General features: G+C 33.5%; 1 protein-coding gene across 2 annotated transcripts in view; it reads right to left on the bottom strand.

Moving 5' to 3' along the window:
* Nucleotides 1-2,395: 2,395 nt before the first annotated feature.
* Nucleotides 2,396-19,099, bottom strand: part of LOC124427693 (nephrin-like) — a 125,855-nt gene continuing 109,151 nt past the window's right edge. For both annotated transcript variants that reach the window (XM_046970932.1, XM_046970931.1), the window contains exons 9-15: nt 16,676-16,806; nt 11,158-11,317; nt 9,838-10,185; nt 7,700-7,966; nt 3,366-3,605; nt 3,117-3,229; nt 2,396-2,784 (exon numbers count right to left, since the gene is read on the bottom strand). In XM_046970932.1, the coding sequence (XP_046826888.1) occupies nt 2,707-2,784; nt 3,117-3,229; nt 3,366-3,605; nt 7,700-7,966; nt 9,838-10,185; nt 11,158-11,317; nt 16,676-16,806 (1,337 nt within the window). In that variant the 3' untranslated portion in view covers nt 2,396-2,706. The remainder of the gene's footprint in view (nt 2,785-3,116; nt 3,230-3,365; nt 3,606-7,699; nt 7,967-9,837; nt 10,186-11,157; nt 11,318-16,675; nt 16,807-19,099) is intronic.

Below are 19,099 nucleotides of genomic sequence, written 5' to 3'. Positions count from 1 at the left end.
CAATGAAACAAATATATAATCTCGCTATATACAAATCGGACGATAAAACTGGTATCTACTATTCCTCAAATTCTATTCGGTCAGTAAAACAGAAATTATTTTGGACATTAGCTCGGTCGACAAAAATGGATTCTATAATCAACGGCACGACAGTAAAGCAAGCATCTACTATTACTAGAATGTTTACTCTGTTGGTAAAGAAATTTATATTATCACCTGCCATTTACACGGTTGGTAGGTAATGATTTATTATTTCTGACAATTTTTTTAATCAATAAAATAGTTCTTTGCTATTACTTTCAGTTTACCGTGTCGATAATGCTATCTTATTTTTTTTTTTATGTTCTTATAATATGGTAATTTTTGTATCATTTTTTTTATGCCCACACAATCCTAAATTATCAATAATTATTGACGTATATAAAATATGATGGCAAAAATTTGGTCTAGTGGTATATCTTTTTTTTTTATCAATGTAGAGTACTATTAAATCGTGTAAATGTTTCGATTTTCGGAAAGAATCATCGAAATTTCTGATTTTTTGTACAAATTTTATGCATCAAAATTTTTAGATTTTATCGAGTAGATTTTCATACGCATCAATTAAATATTGTATTTTATCTTGTATCTCATTACTATTGGTTTGAGGCTATATCAGAAAGGAGAATAATTTTAAATAAGCGCTTATATAGAATAACTTGTATTTAGAACTTTAACATTATATTGTATCGATAATGAGATTAGAGTAATAAGAAACGCACATTATATTTTTGTTTAATTTTTAATTTTTTTAGAGCAAAAAACCGAAAAGATGAGATACGAAAATAAAAAGCATGCTAATTCGTGTGAAGTAAGATATTAAACGAAAAAGCAAAGTTTAATTCGAAAGTGGTCATTCGAGGATTTGAGAAAGGCAATATTTTTCAAATGTTCGCTGCTTTATTCGGTATTTTCGAGTAGGTATACGGAAAGGTCTATAGAATGAGTCGAGATTTTCGGTTGGCGGTTAAATCAGCTGCTTGATTTCTCGAAAATAGGTAAGAATCTCGTGCGGTTTGGACGAGGGTATGCACCCGGCAAAGCAGCCACAGTGTTGCAGTTCTACATAGAAATTCCATGCTCGTTCGTTTCTACTCGTGGATCGTAAACGGACGTGCTCGAACGTGAAATCATAAAAGTTTCAACCTGCGAAGACGTTAAGGGGATTCTCGGTACGTCTGCACGTAGCTCTTAGGTAAAACTCCACGAGTAAGGTCCTTTTTCTCAGCCATTTACCATCCGCTACTTCTCTCTGCTCTTCTCTCTTTTATCGCTCGATACCGTGCACGAAACCTCGAAGTATCTACATATCTATGACTTATGAGTCTATCTAATAAATGTAACTATGTATATATTTTATATACAATTTTGAAATTAGATATCCTATTTGTTTCTATTTCGACGTTCCGCGTTGGTAAAAAACCATTAAATATATATATATATATATATATATACATATATATATATATATATATATATATATATATATATATATATATATACATAACGAATCTTTTGCGAAAAATCGATTTTCGTTAACAATATATATTTTTTAATTTTTTTCATTTGCAAATTGTCTCATATTTTTTTTGCTGTTTTCATTTTAGAATGCGAACCGATTTATCGTTATAAAAGTTTTTTATAAAAGTTTACTAACGAGTTCGAAATGTTTGAAATAATGATTGGAAGTACGTAAGTATGCTTTTTTAGCATTTAAAAAAGTGGCAAAAAAAAGTCGGCCAAAAGTTCGAATATCATATTATATTCCGGTCAAAGTATTTTATGTATTTAGGAACAATTTGCATTTTTGATAAGCAATTTATTAGAAATACTGAAGAAATAGAAAAAAAATAAGGAGGTCGAGATATCGTGGAAGAGGAATTGAAGAGTACGCCACGATCTATCACGAAATATGTCTATCTAACAATGCGAAGATTTACGCGCCCTAAAACAAAGATCGTTACGAAAGGAGGCCAAGATAAATCTCGTACTTTTTTCGTCCTACATTTTAGCGGTGACAACTGTGGAATCTTTCTACGAGTATGAAACGTTTGGTTACTTAAATTATATTCTTCGTTGTACGATAGTGCTTTCTCTATAGATAATGATTTACTCTTGAAACATTTGTTAAAATCTTTTACGTTCGATCTTGAACATATTCGTACGCATATAGCATTACTCTTGATAATATTTTATAAACATTTTAATATTCATATATATATATATTGTATATATACACACATATACATATGTATGTATGTATACATATATTTATAAAGAGTATACAATTTTAAGGAATAAAATTTTGTTCCCGGCAACGATAAATTGGGTTTATTGGATGTATGTTTCTCGAACGTAACACGAAATTGATGTGTTTTTATTTATATACAATATTTACAAATGCATAGTGAATGGTTATAAATGTTTTCGTATGGTCGAACGTGTACAACATGGCGTAAGCATGATTTGGCATTTTCCACATGTCTCCATCTCTCGTCGCTTCTTTTCCTTCGGAATCCATTTATAAATCAGAAAAACCGTTTACCCTGCTGGACGTGATTCGATGATCGGGCTTCGTACGAAAGATTCGTATTTTGCTGCTCATCTTTTGGCAGGATCTCCAAACCATATTGTTATTTAATGTCCAATTCTTTTGAGATTTTCTTCTTAAATGCAGCTCTCCTGTATTGCCGTATTTCTCATACTTTCGGGATAACGATGTGGCCTTTGAAGACTATAGAACGTCTGGAAATAAGATAGATCATAGGTTTAGAAAGCTATTATTTCTAGAGATTCACTTATAATAATTAAAATGCTTAATTTTAAAGTGAATTTAAATTACTTTTAAAATTACGAATCGACAAACTAATTGAAGATGTGAACACATATTGTTGCAATATGTTATTAATGTAAAGTAATGTAATTAATGTAAAATTTCGTAATATAGAATTTATTTTATTTGTTATCTTTGTTTTTGCTTTAACATTTTACATATATAATATATAATAGAAAAAGAAAGAGAAAGGATTAACGAATATGACGTTGACAATAATCACGATAAAAATTCGATTACTTACACTAGGCGATGTTCGAGAGTAAGTTGAGTCTTCTAAGACATCATGCGACATCTCTCGTCCTTCCAATTGTCGAGGTCGTCGTGGCAAAGAACCACAAATTGGAATTTTTCTATCTGAAATTGTATCGAAAAAACTTATCGATGTTATTATTTCTGACTATATAATTTTTTGATTATATGAAGAAATCGTTTGATAACAGTTTTTCATTTCTATTTGAATAAGACGAATATCAAGAAGATAAAAAATTACCTGTTAAATGATGTGATAAGGCCGTTGTAGGTATAAGATCAGGATTTCCATCCTCTTCTTCGGCTTTGCTTGTAAAAGTCGCAATGCTAGATTGTTGAAGTGGTTTTGGTTTTGTTGGTGTCGCCGCGTGTCTTCTCCAAAGAGCCATCAGGACACCGGTTACGATTAGTCCCAATCCAGTTGCCGTACCGCCTAGCCCGATCAAAATTGGTGACATGTCGACCGAGGAAACCGATTCCCCTGTAAACGATATTTTGACAAGTTCCATTCGCAAATAATCAATTTACTTTTGTCGTTCGACGAATTTAGTCTCTCTGAATTTTTTCTTTTCATTTATCGAAGTAAGACGATACTTTCAATATTTCACAGGAGAAACGATAAAAGAAGGATCGGAAGGAAAAATAAAAGGAAAAAGAAAAAAGAGAAAGAAAAAAGAAAAAAGAAAGTGAAAAGAACACGGTATCCACATATCCGTGTATTCCTATTTTGTAACACCACTGAGCTTTCCACAGAGTAGTCCGTTATTTTAAGATAAAATAAAAGAAAAAGATCAAGATGCAACCATCGAAAGAAATAAAGTTGATATATTTAAACGGAATATCTAGAGACAGATGATTTCTCGAGTTCGAATACGAGTGTAATTTTTATTTTACAGATGTCTGAATCGATCGTTCTTCGTACTTTAAAACTTCGTAAACTATCATCTTCCATCTTCTCTAACCTATGCTTGTGCAAGAAAGATCGTCTTATTTGACCATATATCCGTTACTTTCTCCGGTCACCAACACGAATCGTTTTCTTATTTCAACGATCTGTTATATGGGCAAAGCCTGGGGATAGAAGTAACCGAGCGTTCCATTTAAGCTTTCCTTGCACGAGCTATGGTTAGGTTTGAATTGCTTCAAGAGATATACGTCTCTCCTCTTTCTCTCTCTCTCTCCCTCCCTCTCTTTCTATCTTTCTCTCCGTCTCTTGGATTCTAATTTCCTTGTTCGCTTTGTCTGGTAAGTAGTTGGTGCAGTTGATAGATGCGATTCGAACTGCGTTAACTCAATGTATATATGTAAATCCATACACATATATATATATATATATATATATATATGTATATATATAGGACGACGTATATATATATATATATATATATATATGCGTATACATGTTAATGTGTGAGACCACAACCGTCAATGGCTAGAACGTATAATTTATTTTCAATTAAGACAGTATTTTAGTAAATCATAAAATGACACCTCAAATTTTTACCTCGCAATTCTATTAATTCTACGGGGCAATAGGTATTTTGGAAAATTTTCCATGGATATCGAATATTCTTTCAATTCGTTCAATTGTCCTTTTTCTTTCTAATCTTTTGGTTTTCCTTTCATTCTATTTGTCTACCATTCTACTCAGCAAGGTTTTACTCAGCAGTACTCTACTGGAACCATCTCTAACCGTCCTAGACGGTTTAATGAAATTCCTAAATGACGTTCGACTGTCTTCCTTGGTTTAAAATGAAATTTTACAAGTTGAAATACTTACTTCGCGTCGTCGACATTACGAAATGATTTGTCAAAATTTCGAATAAATGAATCGTTTTATTTATTCAAAGAAAGCGACCTAACGATAAACGATATGTCCGTATTTATTAATTGAATGAACGATAGTCGTTAAAGGTATTCATTTATCGTCCTTTCGTTGAAAAACAAATAATTTCTATCCTATGGAACAATGCAAAGAGCTTTGATAATATGAATTAAATTTTTACGTTACATCGTACGATAAATAATAATGGAAAGTTTTTCCTGAACTTTTAGGTATCTCGCAATTTCTGTCTTCCGACGTTAAATACAATGAATAAAATATGTGAGAGTAAAAAACAAGAAAAAAGGAACATAGGAAGAGGAAGAATTTGAAAAGATTAAACGAAAATTAATTTGTTTTTCATTAAAATCTCATCGGGGATGTATCGCGAGAGGTAATACTATCGTTAATAATTTTGGAAGGAGTATGGTACGGAACGCTGGACGAAAGAAGATAGAGGGGAAAGCTTACGAAAGAGCGTAATGATTCGTCGTTCGCGCTTTTCGCCTATCAAGAGCTCTTCTCTCCTTTATTAATGGACGCGCATAAGCGCGCCCGTGCGCGATCCTCTGTCACGGAGGAAGATTAACGAAGGTGACGAAAATTTTCGGTGCACGAAAATAGTAGCTCGGTCCGGCACGTTTATTGGAGAACGTACGGACGACGACGACGTATGGAAAGGAGGGGTGGATGACGTAAGGGAGGAAAGAGAAAGAGAGAAAGAGAGGGAAAGAGAGAGAGAGAGAGAGAGAGAGAGAGAGAGAGAGAGAGAGAGAGAGAGAGAAAGCAGACGAAAGGACGGACCACCGCGGACGAGAGAAAACAGAATGCATAATAATAGCTCATAAATTTTGAGGCTTGTTTCCGGCTTCTGTAGAGGCACACCGTTTCATGTTTCACCATGAAACGGGTACCGCCACCATCGTATCCTGACCTGACCCAAGGCTGACCTCTCTCTCTTCTCTATTTCTATGCGTATTTGGCTATACGCCGGAACTGTTCGGCCGAGAGATCATTTGCATTCCGATAATTCCGTTTATTTCCTTCCCACGGATGTTCGTTAAAAAATAGGATTTCGCGGCGGACCTTTCGGCTGTGTTATTCCACGGTTATTTCACTCGCGGCAAAGTGTAAAATTGCTTTCGCAGTGAACAGAATAGGAGGAGGAAGGGGATAGGGTGACTCCCCTCCGGTGGGAAAGCTACGATTCGCTCGATTCCGGTATTATCGCACAGTAAATCTATGGAAAGCTTTTGAGTTCTACCGTAACGATCGCATGCGGAAAAACGTTTATTTAATTTAGGATAGAATTATGGATACACAAAATACAATGGTGGTGCGATAACCGATGTCGATCTGATAGACAATCAACGTATAGATTGATAAATCATCGCAAATAGTTTCGTTCGATGTATATGATCTAATGCTAATGACCCAACGTTCGCGATTAGATTCGCATTCGCTTTGATTGGGTACGATCACGTCGACGATTGTAAAAATTTATGTGATATACAGTTCCGGTATCGTGATTTTATACTACATCTACATGTATACATATGTGCATTTCGATGACGTGATGAAAAGCGAAGCTTTCGAACTGGAACGATCGCAAAAAGCTTTTTTTTTTTTTAAACGACCAAGTGGCAGATGGTACGTTAATATTGTTTCGATCATTCTCTCTCTCTTTCTCTCTCTCTCTCTCTCTCTCTCTCTCTCTCTCTTTTCCTCTTTCCTGTATCATTCTGCAGAAACATGTTGCCTCAAAGGACTGAAACTAGCGGCCGTTTTTCGTGCTTCCAAATGTCGCACTTTCGTGCTTTATAAGTGCTGAAAAGATAAAACTTTTTTATGACTCTTAACTCTTAATTGAGAATATATAGTATGAACTCGTATATCGTGCGTATTTGAGTAGGAGCAAATTTTTTTTTATTGATAATAGTTATTTTATCAGTTTAATTCTACAGAAAATCAAATAAATTAAGACATACGTTTAGATACCGTTAATAGTTTTTTCTAAATTTGTATCATGATTCCCTTTGAAAATTGATAAATAGGCTATAGTTAACGTCAATTATGTTTCCATGATATTTCTCAATAAATTCATTTATTCAATAGACTATAGTACGATTTTAATTGCATATATAGGTATGTCTATGTAATTTATAAACTAAAACGAATTTTTTCATTTATTATAATTTCTATACTATTCTATATATACTATTCTATCGCATTATTAAAAAAAAAACCTTTCTTTTGTGTATTTCATTTATAAAATTTACTAATATTCAACTGACAATTGATTATTCTATAATGAATGAAACAGAATGGAATAACGATTCATGATTTTATTACGACTCGGAAATGATTCAAATAAACTTAATAGTTTGATAAATTGTGGAAACTATAATAAATAATGTTCGAGATATCAAAACTAATTAATATTTGTTACAAGGAAATACGACGAAATAAATATTAGTTGTTTTTCTTTTCTTTCCTGCGAAGATGGAAAAAGGATGAGAGAAGAACATATTATGGCAAATACTCTAGCAAGGATTCAGAGGGCGTGGAAAATCCTTATTATCGCGTTAAAAGATTTTGAAAGGCTACGGCGAAAAGACGACTCATAGAATTGCATCGTAATTTAATTCTGAGCGGACGGTTCGCAATATTTTTTGTTTCTCTTCTTCTTTTTTCGTTTTGATCTTCTTTCGTAATTTTTTAGAATTCAATTCGCATTAGCGATACTCACGCACCGGTGTATTTCGCTACGCCTTTCAATGCGACTCCTTCCATGATGACTGGATCGCTCGAACCTTTCACGTTCACTGCATAAAGGGCAACAGTTGTTGGTTTGTGAAGCTTCAGTTCCCATATAGGATTCAGCGATTCGAACCTTTGCTTGTCCACAATGGCAACAAACTTTTGGGGTAGTCCGCCGTCGTAACCCTCCACGCAGGATATCTTTATCCACGAGTCGCTTTGATTGTAGGCGGTGCAATTTTGCAACGGGTAAGGTCTGCCTGCGAAGTAAACAAGCTTTTTTTATCAAAGAAATTAACACGTCAATATGTATATATATATATATATATATATATATGTATATATATATATTAACTATATTAATAGTACTTTTCATCTTTGAAACAATTTGTCAAAAGAAAGAATTATTTCGATATCAAGTTTGCAACTAGTTTCATTTAGAACATACGCGGAAATAAATGTGTTCGTCATTAACGGAATAAATGGAAATGTTGAACCCACGAGACGTAGATATTTCAATGTGTGTTGCAGAAAATTCTCTTTTTCGAATAATAATCCTTCTCGACGAAACAATCGATACGAGCGAAAAATGGAAAACCGGAAGAGGCAAACAGTGCCTGCTATATGAAGAACGGCAACTATTGCTCGGCGAACCGCGTAACTTCGTATTATTGCACAGGGGAAAAGTGCAATGTTATTTGGAACCTATAGGCGAATGTATAAAATTACGATTCTGTATCATAATTATCCAATTCATTATTGACAGTACGCTTAGCATTAATTGCTACTAATATATACGAACATATACGTAAATAAAAGCAATTGTAATATCGGTGTGTTATTTTACGTTCATTTAAATTTTCAATCAAATTATGAAGAGACAAATAAATGAGATCATCTCGAAGATTCGAAAAAGATTCGAAGATAAAAGGGATAACATTCGTTCGTTTTCATTCGCCGCCGTTGGCATGCATTGTCGTTTCGTCTAACGATTTAATTACCAATGAACGAACGTTTTTTATTGCTTTATGTAAATAAATATACGGAGATATAGTCAGTGTACGACGAGAGAACGTAGATAAAAAAATGAGGAGTGTGAGGAAAGCAGGGAAGGTTACGAGAAGAGAGCAAGCGGGAGCAAAAAAGTGCTGTCCGGTAATTACATAAGAAATACATTGGCCCTTCGTGTAAAATAAATTATGTGTCCAATTACCGCAAGCAGCACATAGAAGGAAGGGTGGGTTCCAGGGAGTACTTGAGTCAAGTCGACGCGGCGAAATATTCGACCGAGTCGAGTCTGGATCGTTCCCGTGGTGATTTGGACAAAAGCATCTAGTAGCGAATTCGCACGGAAGCAGCAAAAGTTCGGTACACTCGATATGTACGTCGGTGCTACGATACCTTTGGACAATAGTTTTACGTTTTCAGCATCGCCTGTCTGCATTGCCTCTCTTCGGTACGTAATGAACATATTCAATTATGGTTTTCATTAAATTTTCACAAATACGCACGCACCAGGAGGCGCGACGTGGAAAAGTTTTGCACGATCATGGGCGCTCGGGCGCAATGTACCGAGGTGCTTTTCGCTTTCCCACTCCGATGGATACGACGGATTTTTCTTTTAATCTCTCGTTTAAGAAGATGAGAATGGAATTCTTTTTTTTTTATAATCGTCAAACAGTTAGCTCGAAAACGTAACGCACTTAGAATAAAACGCGTACATAAATTACATATCGATGTACATTGACGCGAGCTTCCGGAGAAATAATAAATTATCTCGAAAGCTGATTTTATTTATTATGCTGATTGCATTTGTTGCAATCAAATCTAAAATCCTATTTGAATCTAAAAATATATGTAAGATAGACACTCAATCTATGTCTTAGATATATATTATAGGAAATGATAATAAAATTGAACGAGAAAGGACGTACTTAGCTATTTGGTGACTAATATTAGATATATAAGATAGGTATTTTCTGACGATAAGAAGGACGATACCTTGTCCATGTTGTTTCTATTTCGAGAACTTAACTAGACGAATTTCGGGAGAAACATGCTGGTGGATGGAAAGGACCAATGTGTAGGAAAGGTAGGATGAGGTAGGAAATAGGATTAAACTTGCACGAACCTGCTGCTATAACCTGATACAGGCAAGGTTGCTTAGATTGGCCAACGACGTTGCTTGCCCAGCATCCGAGCGTCCCATAGTCCATATCCGTTGACGGAGTGTAATTCAGTCTGCTTATCGTACTCTCGCTAGTATATTTCGTGGACGGAATGTCGTTCAGATCTCCGCTGCTGTTGAATGTCCAGTGGAAGGTCACCGTCGTTGGATTCGCTTCAACCTCGCAGACTAAGCTTATGGTTTCGTGCTTCAAGGCACCATGCACATCTTCCGGAACATTAAAAGGCGGTGGCGTGGCGTTTTGATATCTCCAACCTCCAAAGTTTAACACGTGCTTACAGATCGGTGAGACTAAAGTGGAATGAAGTTTTTTATTTCTCCTTTCTGTTTATAATATGTATGAATGTTTCATGGCTGGGGTCGTTCAATATAATGGAACCAATGTTATTAGAATTTTGTAAACATACACTCGGGAGGATCTTGAAAGGATTTCGAACATAATATCAACAAGCTTGAGATGACTTTTAAACAGTCGTTAGCCAGCAGCCGTACGGATCAGTTACGTTTTTCGTTTCGTTCTATGTATTTGCGTATATCTCTTATCAAAGTGATTTCATTATGTATTATTACATTAGCGATATTTTAATCGATTATTAATTCTCTTTAATATTCTTACAGAATAATTTATAATAACAATTTTCTATATAAGATTCCCGTGCGTTATACATGTCGTTTTGTTCGTTACCTTCAATGAAAATTATGAATAAAAGACGTATTTTTATCAATTTTAAGTATTACAGCAAGTGATCGTGCAGTGTGAAAAGTGTATTTAACAATGGAAGAACGAAAGGAGATCGGAATGATTCGACGGCAAAGAGAGAAGAGGAAAAGAAAAGAAAGAAGAGAAGATTAAGTTCAAACAATAGATTAAGGCGACGTTGATTGTATCATCGAGCTTTTGTGGCTTATGTGTGCCGTAAACGTAAGTCGAAAATCTACGATCATTTCCATCATGAATTTATTACTTTCACACTTATTTATTACATATTTGTATTTAGTTATATTCGAACATTTAATCGATTTATGAGGGACAGTAATTCTATTTTTTTTTTTTTTTTTAAATGAATCATGTTTTATAGCAGAATCGAATCGGTGAAAAACATTACGTGTAGCAGCTTTATATTTATAGATCAATACGATACTAAAGTTTTCATAAGAAACATTTCGTTCGTCTACCTTTTTCTTTATTGATAATATTTGATCGTAAAGAAAGGTCGAAAGTCGGGGAATTATAAAAATAATGAGTACGATAAACATACTCACACATAACCTCTAGATTGACGACGTTAGAACTCTCTTGACCTTCGAGATTGGTAGCCATACAGGTGTACTTCCCAGCGGATTCTCGTGTTATGCTTTGAAGTACCAGAGAATGGTCTGAAAGCACTATGCCGGCGGTAACGTCGTGATGGAGTTCTTCCTCCTAAATAAACAACCAAAAAATATTGAGGACGTCAAAGAACTGCGCATTAGATTTTGTTGTCATTTCATCGTTAAGGTAAAATAAAAGAAAAAGAGGAGATTAATAAAATGACGTACAAAGAATAACAATATGTTGTGTAATAAAAAGAGGAAGATTGGATATACGTACGTATACATATATTTCAGAAATGTGTACTTCGTTAAAAATAATACAATAGTCCATTTTTGTTGTTTTTTTTTTGTTGTTTTAATGAAAACTTCATAATGTTTGTTTGCGGAATACGATACTCAAACTTGTCTCGCAACTTTTCTAGTATTCATAGCCAAAAGAATTTTATAATTTGTTTTTTCAATGGCAGGTTCGGCGTAATTTAAAAGTAATTTTACGATATGTGGTAGACGAATAATAGCGTGAGATGAGTCTTTATTCGTTGGGTAAAGCACAAGGGAGTAGAAGGAAAGTCGAGTTGAGCGGCGATTCGATTCTCGGCGGTTGACGCTCTCTGGTCGCGAACGGTTAGTTCGAAAAGTTAATTCTCTGGATGAAGTAACTTGGAAAAGTTAACGTAACCTTCGGCATATCTTTCTTCTCTGTAATTTCTCTATTACTAACTATATGACACTTTCCAGCATCTTTTCTTCTCCCTGATTTATTTCTTATGCATTCTAATTTACAAGTTATTATAGTACTTTTTTTTTTTTCTCTAAGATTCCGTTGTTACGCAAAGTATTTCTTGAAATATTTCGCATATTGCATATTTTATTCGTATTAGAATATCTCCGATTTATTACCATCCATCAAACTACAAATTGTGGAACTTCTCCGCTCATTTTTGATTTCATTCTTTTTTAACATACGAATCAAAATTTTTTGCCTTCGATTATTCAAATAATTTTTTTAACATCATACATTTTAATCAATATCGAAAAGAGGGGGAGAAAGAGAGAGAGAGAGAGAGAGAGAGAGAGAGAGAGAGAGAGAGAAGAGAAAGAGAGTAAAGCAAAAGTAATTCATTTATGTATTTTATATATATATATATATATATATATATATATATATATACGTAAAAGGTGTGTCAATAGTTTTATCGAGTAACTAAGTTAACGTTCAACTTTGTATTCGGCGGAGTTGCTTTCTGATCAACGAAAGTGACGAGCGTACTCGAGGAAGGAATCACGGCTTGTTATACATTGACTTTGTCATCGTCGTCGTCGTCGTCGTCGTCGTCGTTTCGACGGAAATGGCAGGACAAAGAGAATTTACGATGTACTAACTTGAGTAATGTCTCGTCCTTCATTCTATGTCTTGTACAACATTCAACGTGTCCATTTGATGTCCTTATACTGACACACATAGACACGTAGTGTCAGTAGATACATTAGTTTTGTCTCTTCCTTACTCACGCAACATTTATTACATATGGATATCTGTATACACGATAGCGACATTATAATTTTTAAAAGTAATGAAAAAGATTTTCAGATCAAATGAAAAATAATGCGATTGAAACGAGAGAACTTTTTTAACGACAGAGATTGAGTTTAAATCTGGATTGCGCTCTTTTCAAGTTTTTGACGTTGATGGATACGATGGGAAAAGATTGTTTTATGGTGATATCTAATAATCTCTTTTCTATGACTCTTACAAGGGTCGTAACTTCTTCAAGTTTTCACCTTTGTATGAAGATTTTTGTATCGTTGAATTTTTTATTTTCTTGTTTCTTCTTTTTCATTATTCCGTCGTTATTTCCCGTAAATTTGTATTTACGATAATATCTCGTAATACAGGTATACATTAGAAAAGTCCAATTTTTCAAATGAACGTTGTAGTCTTTTTTCGAAGCAAATTGGCAAATGTGAAGTAGATCGGAGCGTCGTTTACTTGTTAGTAGAAATTGTTACAACTATCTTAATTAAAGTTTAGATATTTTGAGAGAACAAAATTATTCGACATAGAGCTTTCTAAGAATTTTAGGTCAATATAGATTACGTTATTATGTATTTTCGACAGTAAAAGAAGAAAATATTACGATTCTAGAAAGTAATAATCATACAAAGGAAGTTCTCTGTCGTGGAGAAACGAAAACGTCAAGAAAAACGTGTTGGTTAATTCACGTCGAAAATTGAGTTACTCTTTGCGGCTCGTAAATACGAGTGAGGGCGAGAATCTTGGGTGTCTCGGGGTTCGTTCGAGAAAGTTTCATGTCGAGCAAGGATCTGAATTTTCTACGTGAATATATTCTCTCTCTCTCTCTCTCTCCCCCTTTCTTTCTCTCTTTCTATATGTTCTTCTATATATATATACATATATATATATATACATACATATATATATATATATATATATATATATATATATATATATATATATCTTCCTCTTTCGTCGACGAGTTGGCGGAGCTCTAAGTATTATTTGCAAAGTACGTCGAGCAGAGGGAAGCAGAGTAGTCGCTAAATTTGGTTGGCACATACAATAGGAACGACTAAGATCGTGTCGGATCAAATAAGGTGTACTCTCGAAGAACGATGAAACGAACGCACATAAGGCCAAGTATCGTTCTATCTACTCGAAAGTGCTCACACGCATACACTCTAGCGGCCACAAACTTTCGTGTTGTTTTATAAGTATCTAACGAGTACAGTATATTCGTTTATATTTGGTATCGAGGAGTTTACAGAAACTTGAATTCTTGCTAACGGAGCAAGTAGAACAGTTTGAATTTTAGCTTCAATATGTGTATACATTCGAACTTTATATTTTTATTTTTCACTATTTATACTTTTATTTAACAAAAATTTCCAAGACAGAGGGCTTGGGTTTCGTATAGAATGCTAAGACAAAGAAAGATATTTTCAATAAAATATCTTTATTATATATTATTTAGAAATAAAGTAATTATTTATTTCTACCTGTTCGTTTAGAAATCATTTCGGTATCTAGTCTTAATTTTTTTTTGACTGTCGTAACAAATTGATTAAACCGAATAAATTTTTATATTCATGTGCAATTTCATTGTATGCAAATATATACATATGCATATTAAGGTTTTATTTGTTGATGAGTTTTTTCTTTTTATTGCTTTACTTCTTAGTACTCACTGTATTTATTTTTACTTTAATACAACATAAGAAATAAGGCAGAGATGATGCCTGGAAAGTTATCTAGAGCCGTCGCGTATCGGAGAATATTTGGTATTAAATATTCGTATTCCCTGTCGGAGCGATAATAGACCTACCGGGTTCATGTCTTCCAGCTATGAAAAAGCTTGGAATATACGTGCGGCACGTGCTCCTTGTATACATGTGGCTGCCTGCGATCTCGGTTCTTTTCTTCTGACTTTCTTGAGACTAGCATACACACATGTTTATCTGTATTATAGTATTTATATATAAGATATTTACCTATGCCCTATTTTTGCGTCTGAATTGTGAATTATGCATCTTCGAGTTATAAATCGTGTATTTACGAGTTTATTATAAATAACCTATCAACGAATCATAATTTCGATTATTCGCAAGCTAAAAGATGATTTGTTGTTATATGTAAAGTTATGGAGAATATGTAGATTTAATGTAATATTGTTGGAAAGTATACCAAGCGAATCATGTGAAATCCTTTTATTCGTATATTTTTTTCGTTATAGTAACGTTCATAATATTACCGAGAAATCCATGACTCGTGCTATGCTTTATGATAGTCTATGAAATTAGAGTAATATTATATTCCGGTATGACTCTGTTATTAAATTAAGACCAGGGCATTAATTAAAACTTCATCGACGCATTCGAAAATACAGTTTTTTCATTACCGTACGATTCCAAAAAAAAAAGAAAAAATGCAACAATTCATATTTTGCATTTACATTAATGTGACTCGCATGAGAAATAATTATTTAGTTGCAAATTGAATTTACCGTATTGAATTTACGTAGTTATGAAAAAAAAAAAATAAATTAATTGTTATTGCAAGATGTTATTCCTTTCACGAAAAAAGTATGTAGTATATTATACATATTTACAGACAACAGAAAGAGAAGCAGGTTTTCGATTACATCGATGTAATAAAAGAAGAAGCTTTTATTATCATGAATAACTTTATTGTCGGACTACGTTGAATTTCGTCTAGCAATATAGTAGTATGGTAAATTAAAATACGATATTTTTATTCGTAGGTACAGTTAAACGACTAAGTGAACTGAACTTTCTTCTGTAATAATCCGTAATATTTTTTTTTTTTTTTTTTTTTTTGTTTTTTTTATTGAAAAGTAACGATTAAAGGAACATGTAATTGTATGTGCATGCACTTTTCGACTGGAAAATTTCTTTTTGGTCGCATCAACGATTCTGACGTGTTACTTTTAGGTAAGATGCATTTGCGCTCTTACGAGATTAAAAGGTTCTACCCAATGTACTTCAAAGAATCGACGGAAAAGTAGAGAAGAGTGAATCGATAATACTCTCTATTCTTTCTTCTTTCTCTTTCTCTCTCTTACTCTAAAAGTTTTATTTCACGACGAATGATGGGATAGTGCCGTACGGTGAAGAAAGCGGTAAAACGAGAAGGAGCGATAACGAAAGAGAGAAAAAGAGAGAGAGAGAGAAAGAGAGAGAGAGAGAGAAAAGGCGGTCAGAATCTTTCTAGGATTTCCCTATTGCACCTTGCTGTTGTTCAAGTATTCAAAAAAAGCTCGGTACCTAGCACTTGAAAAGCTCCGCCGTTATCTTCGGTCACTCGAGGATCGTCGTGTTAAGCCTCTTAAGGAGGATTATGCTTTCCATCATTTCCTAGTCCGAATCAGTACGCTTCCTGGGAGGATTGGCGAAATCCTACGTAGCATCCGCCTAGTCTTTTCCTATTCTCATCCTCTCTCTTTCTCTTTCTCTCTGAGCTTTCCGACAACGCGAACTAGGTCCTCTTGTGTTCTCTCCACGGGCCCTACGCTGTCACCTCGGCTCCAGCGATCTTGCGTCGCGTGAACAGCCTCGGGACAAAACGAAACTAAATAGGAAAACTGTGTCAGGTTAGTTGGTCACACTAATCCTTCGAGAAAGATACTATTCCGAACGACATTTATGATATTTTAAAGAAATTTTCTGTCACAATTATCGCACTATTTGCAACAAGTAACGATTTATTTTTTAATAGGCATTGTGTCATCGATTTTATACGCGTCTATTGTAAAAGGGACGTAAGTGAAATATTTAAAAAAAATAATAGCATCAAATCCTGAATATATGTAGGTATTTCGTAGAAGTTGCAATTTGTAATTTTCCAAATGTATGAACATTTTTAAAAAGGATAAAAGGAATGAGTTCTATATAATACATAGTTGTCGTTTTAAGATCGATTGATTTTTACCTCATGAAACCAAGTTAGTTTATAGGCTCTAGGATTGGACCTGACGGTGCACTCGAAATAAACGCCGTCGCCCTCTTTAATGCGCTTCGGATCCAGGGAAGAACCCATTTTGAGAGTGACGATAGGCGCATCTGCAAATTGAACAAGACAAGAAATTGATTAGATTAGAATCAGTTTTATTTAAATTGCAATTGAGTCGAGTCGAATAAAGAGTCGAAATAACAGTTTATTTTTCAATAGATTTCGGCGAATCTTTACGATTAAACATTTTAAATGTGTAATGTACGATGTCTTTAATTTTTTATATTTATATGTACGTACATTTGTACTTACATCGTACGGTTTGCTCTATTCGTAGAAAATGACGTGTTTATGCGTAATCGGATTTCTTATAATTTCAAATTTGTACATCATTATTTTCATCCGATTATAGTATTATCATTTTATCCTAACGAACGAATTATCATATTTATACGTAATTGAAATTTTATGTCGATTAAAATTTCATCTCAAAAGAAAAATTTGTATATTTTTACCTGCGTTTTCCGAATTCTTTCTCATAAATTTCGTCGACAATTCAAAAACAAGACCCATCGAGGAGTAATTGGTCAATTAGCAGAGTTCTCAACGAAGACTTACTTTTCATCCATATGTAAAATTATTTTTCTTGGCAATTGATCTTCTGGAAAAATTTAAGAAAAAATCAATTTCATTTATCTCGAAGAAATCTAAGAAAATCGGTCTGTCCATACCAGCCAAATGCCAAAATCTGTTTTATTTAATGATCGATAAATTCATATTAATCATTGTAACGTTGCATTATTTATATCGTTAATAATTATTCATTGTATTACTGTTGGTAATTAATTAAACATATTTGTTTACAAAATTTTACAAATTATTCAATTTGGATCAATTACCCAATATTAATTTAGTTGTTAGTCCAGTTCGGCGACCATCGAAAAGAATATCGCGAATTGGCAGCTTTCGAGGTGGTGTACCATGATGGCCGAACTTGGAAACAACAGAGAGAATACGTAAAATTAATTGTTATTTAATTAGTTTATATTTATATAGATATAAATAGAGATAGAAAATTTGAATTTCAAGTATTACTGATTTCACGTTTCAAATCTTTTTTTAATGTCATTAAAGTTATTTAATGGAAATTGGTGATAGACTGATTGTTGCGTGATAATAGGTAAACGTAAAAAGATACATATGAACTTTGAGTAAAAAGAGTAAAAGAAATTTTTTAAATAATTCCATTTTTATAACGCATTTACTTTTCGTCTCATACATTTTATAATTCGCAAAGTTTATGTCAAAAGATGAAATATTCTTATCGTGAAGTTTTTCGATCGAACGGATTACATAATACTTCTCATCGTTCAACGACAAAATCGTTTCTACCGAAATATGCAATAAACGAATATGGAAGTTTTCGTCTTTGTAATAATTTTTGAAAAAGAAGGTAAAGTAAAGATTAATTTAACAAAATAGAAAGGAAGAGTGAGATTTCATCATGACATTTTCGAAATTATTTCTACTGCTTCCATGAAATGTTATTTATGAACCGAAGGGGAGCAAACCGCGCCACAATAATATGCGTACCTATATTATCGGGGGCGGCGTTTAATGAAATTTGCATTTTCGCTTGCGCTCGTATTCAAAGTACCAAAGTCAAAGGCGAATCTGCGACTGAAATGCGACTAGCGTAATAACGTCACGCACGAATTAACACGAAATATTTATTCGACTGCTTCCTAGTACGAATTACGTGTCGAATACTTCCATTGATATACCTATTGTTTTTTACATACTCAGATACACAATTTTTTGATAAATTTTTTTTGCAAATAACTATGTTTTCCTTGAATCGTGAGATAGTTAATATTATAATAAATTTTAATATTGTAATGAATTAATATAAGATTTATAAAATTTTGTAGATTTAAAAGAGTAGAATAATAATTTCAAAAAAGATATCTTTACATGTTGTAAAATGTGTATTTACATATAAGTTACGTATTAAATATAATATTATTTATCAATATCGATTATCGACTTAACAATATTCTTGAGATCTATAGTCATATAGATTTATAAAAAGTATAATATTAGACAATTTTTAGCTTATTTATTTATTTATTTTTTTTTTTTTGTTACTTTTACGACGTATATATGTATTATAAACGACATGGATATGAAATATAGAGATCCGTGTATCGGTATATAGTAAGACTAAGAAAGAAAAAGGGAAAGAGAGAAAGAGCGAGAGAGAGAGAGAGCACATATAGCAACGTAAGCGCGAGCATGTGGCGACGAACGATATGCGGCACGCACGCGGCTACGTCGAAATGCGAGAGATGCGAGATTGGTCATGCATACGTATACGACATATGTAGATATATACATATGTAG

Source organism: Vespa crabro, chromosome 10 (assembly GCF_910589235.1).
Source record: "Vespa crabro chromosome 10, iyVesCrab1.2, whole genome shotgun sequence".
Classification (NCBI taxonomy): domain Eukaryota; kingdom Metazoa; phylum Arthropoda; class Insecta; order Hymenoptera; family Vespidae; genus Vespa; species Vespa crabro.
Note: the sequence above shows the minus strand (reverse complement) of the source record. Positions and strands in the feature narration are given on the sequence as shown.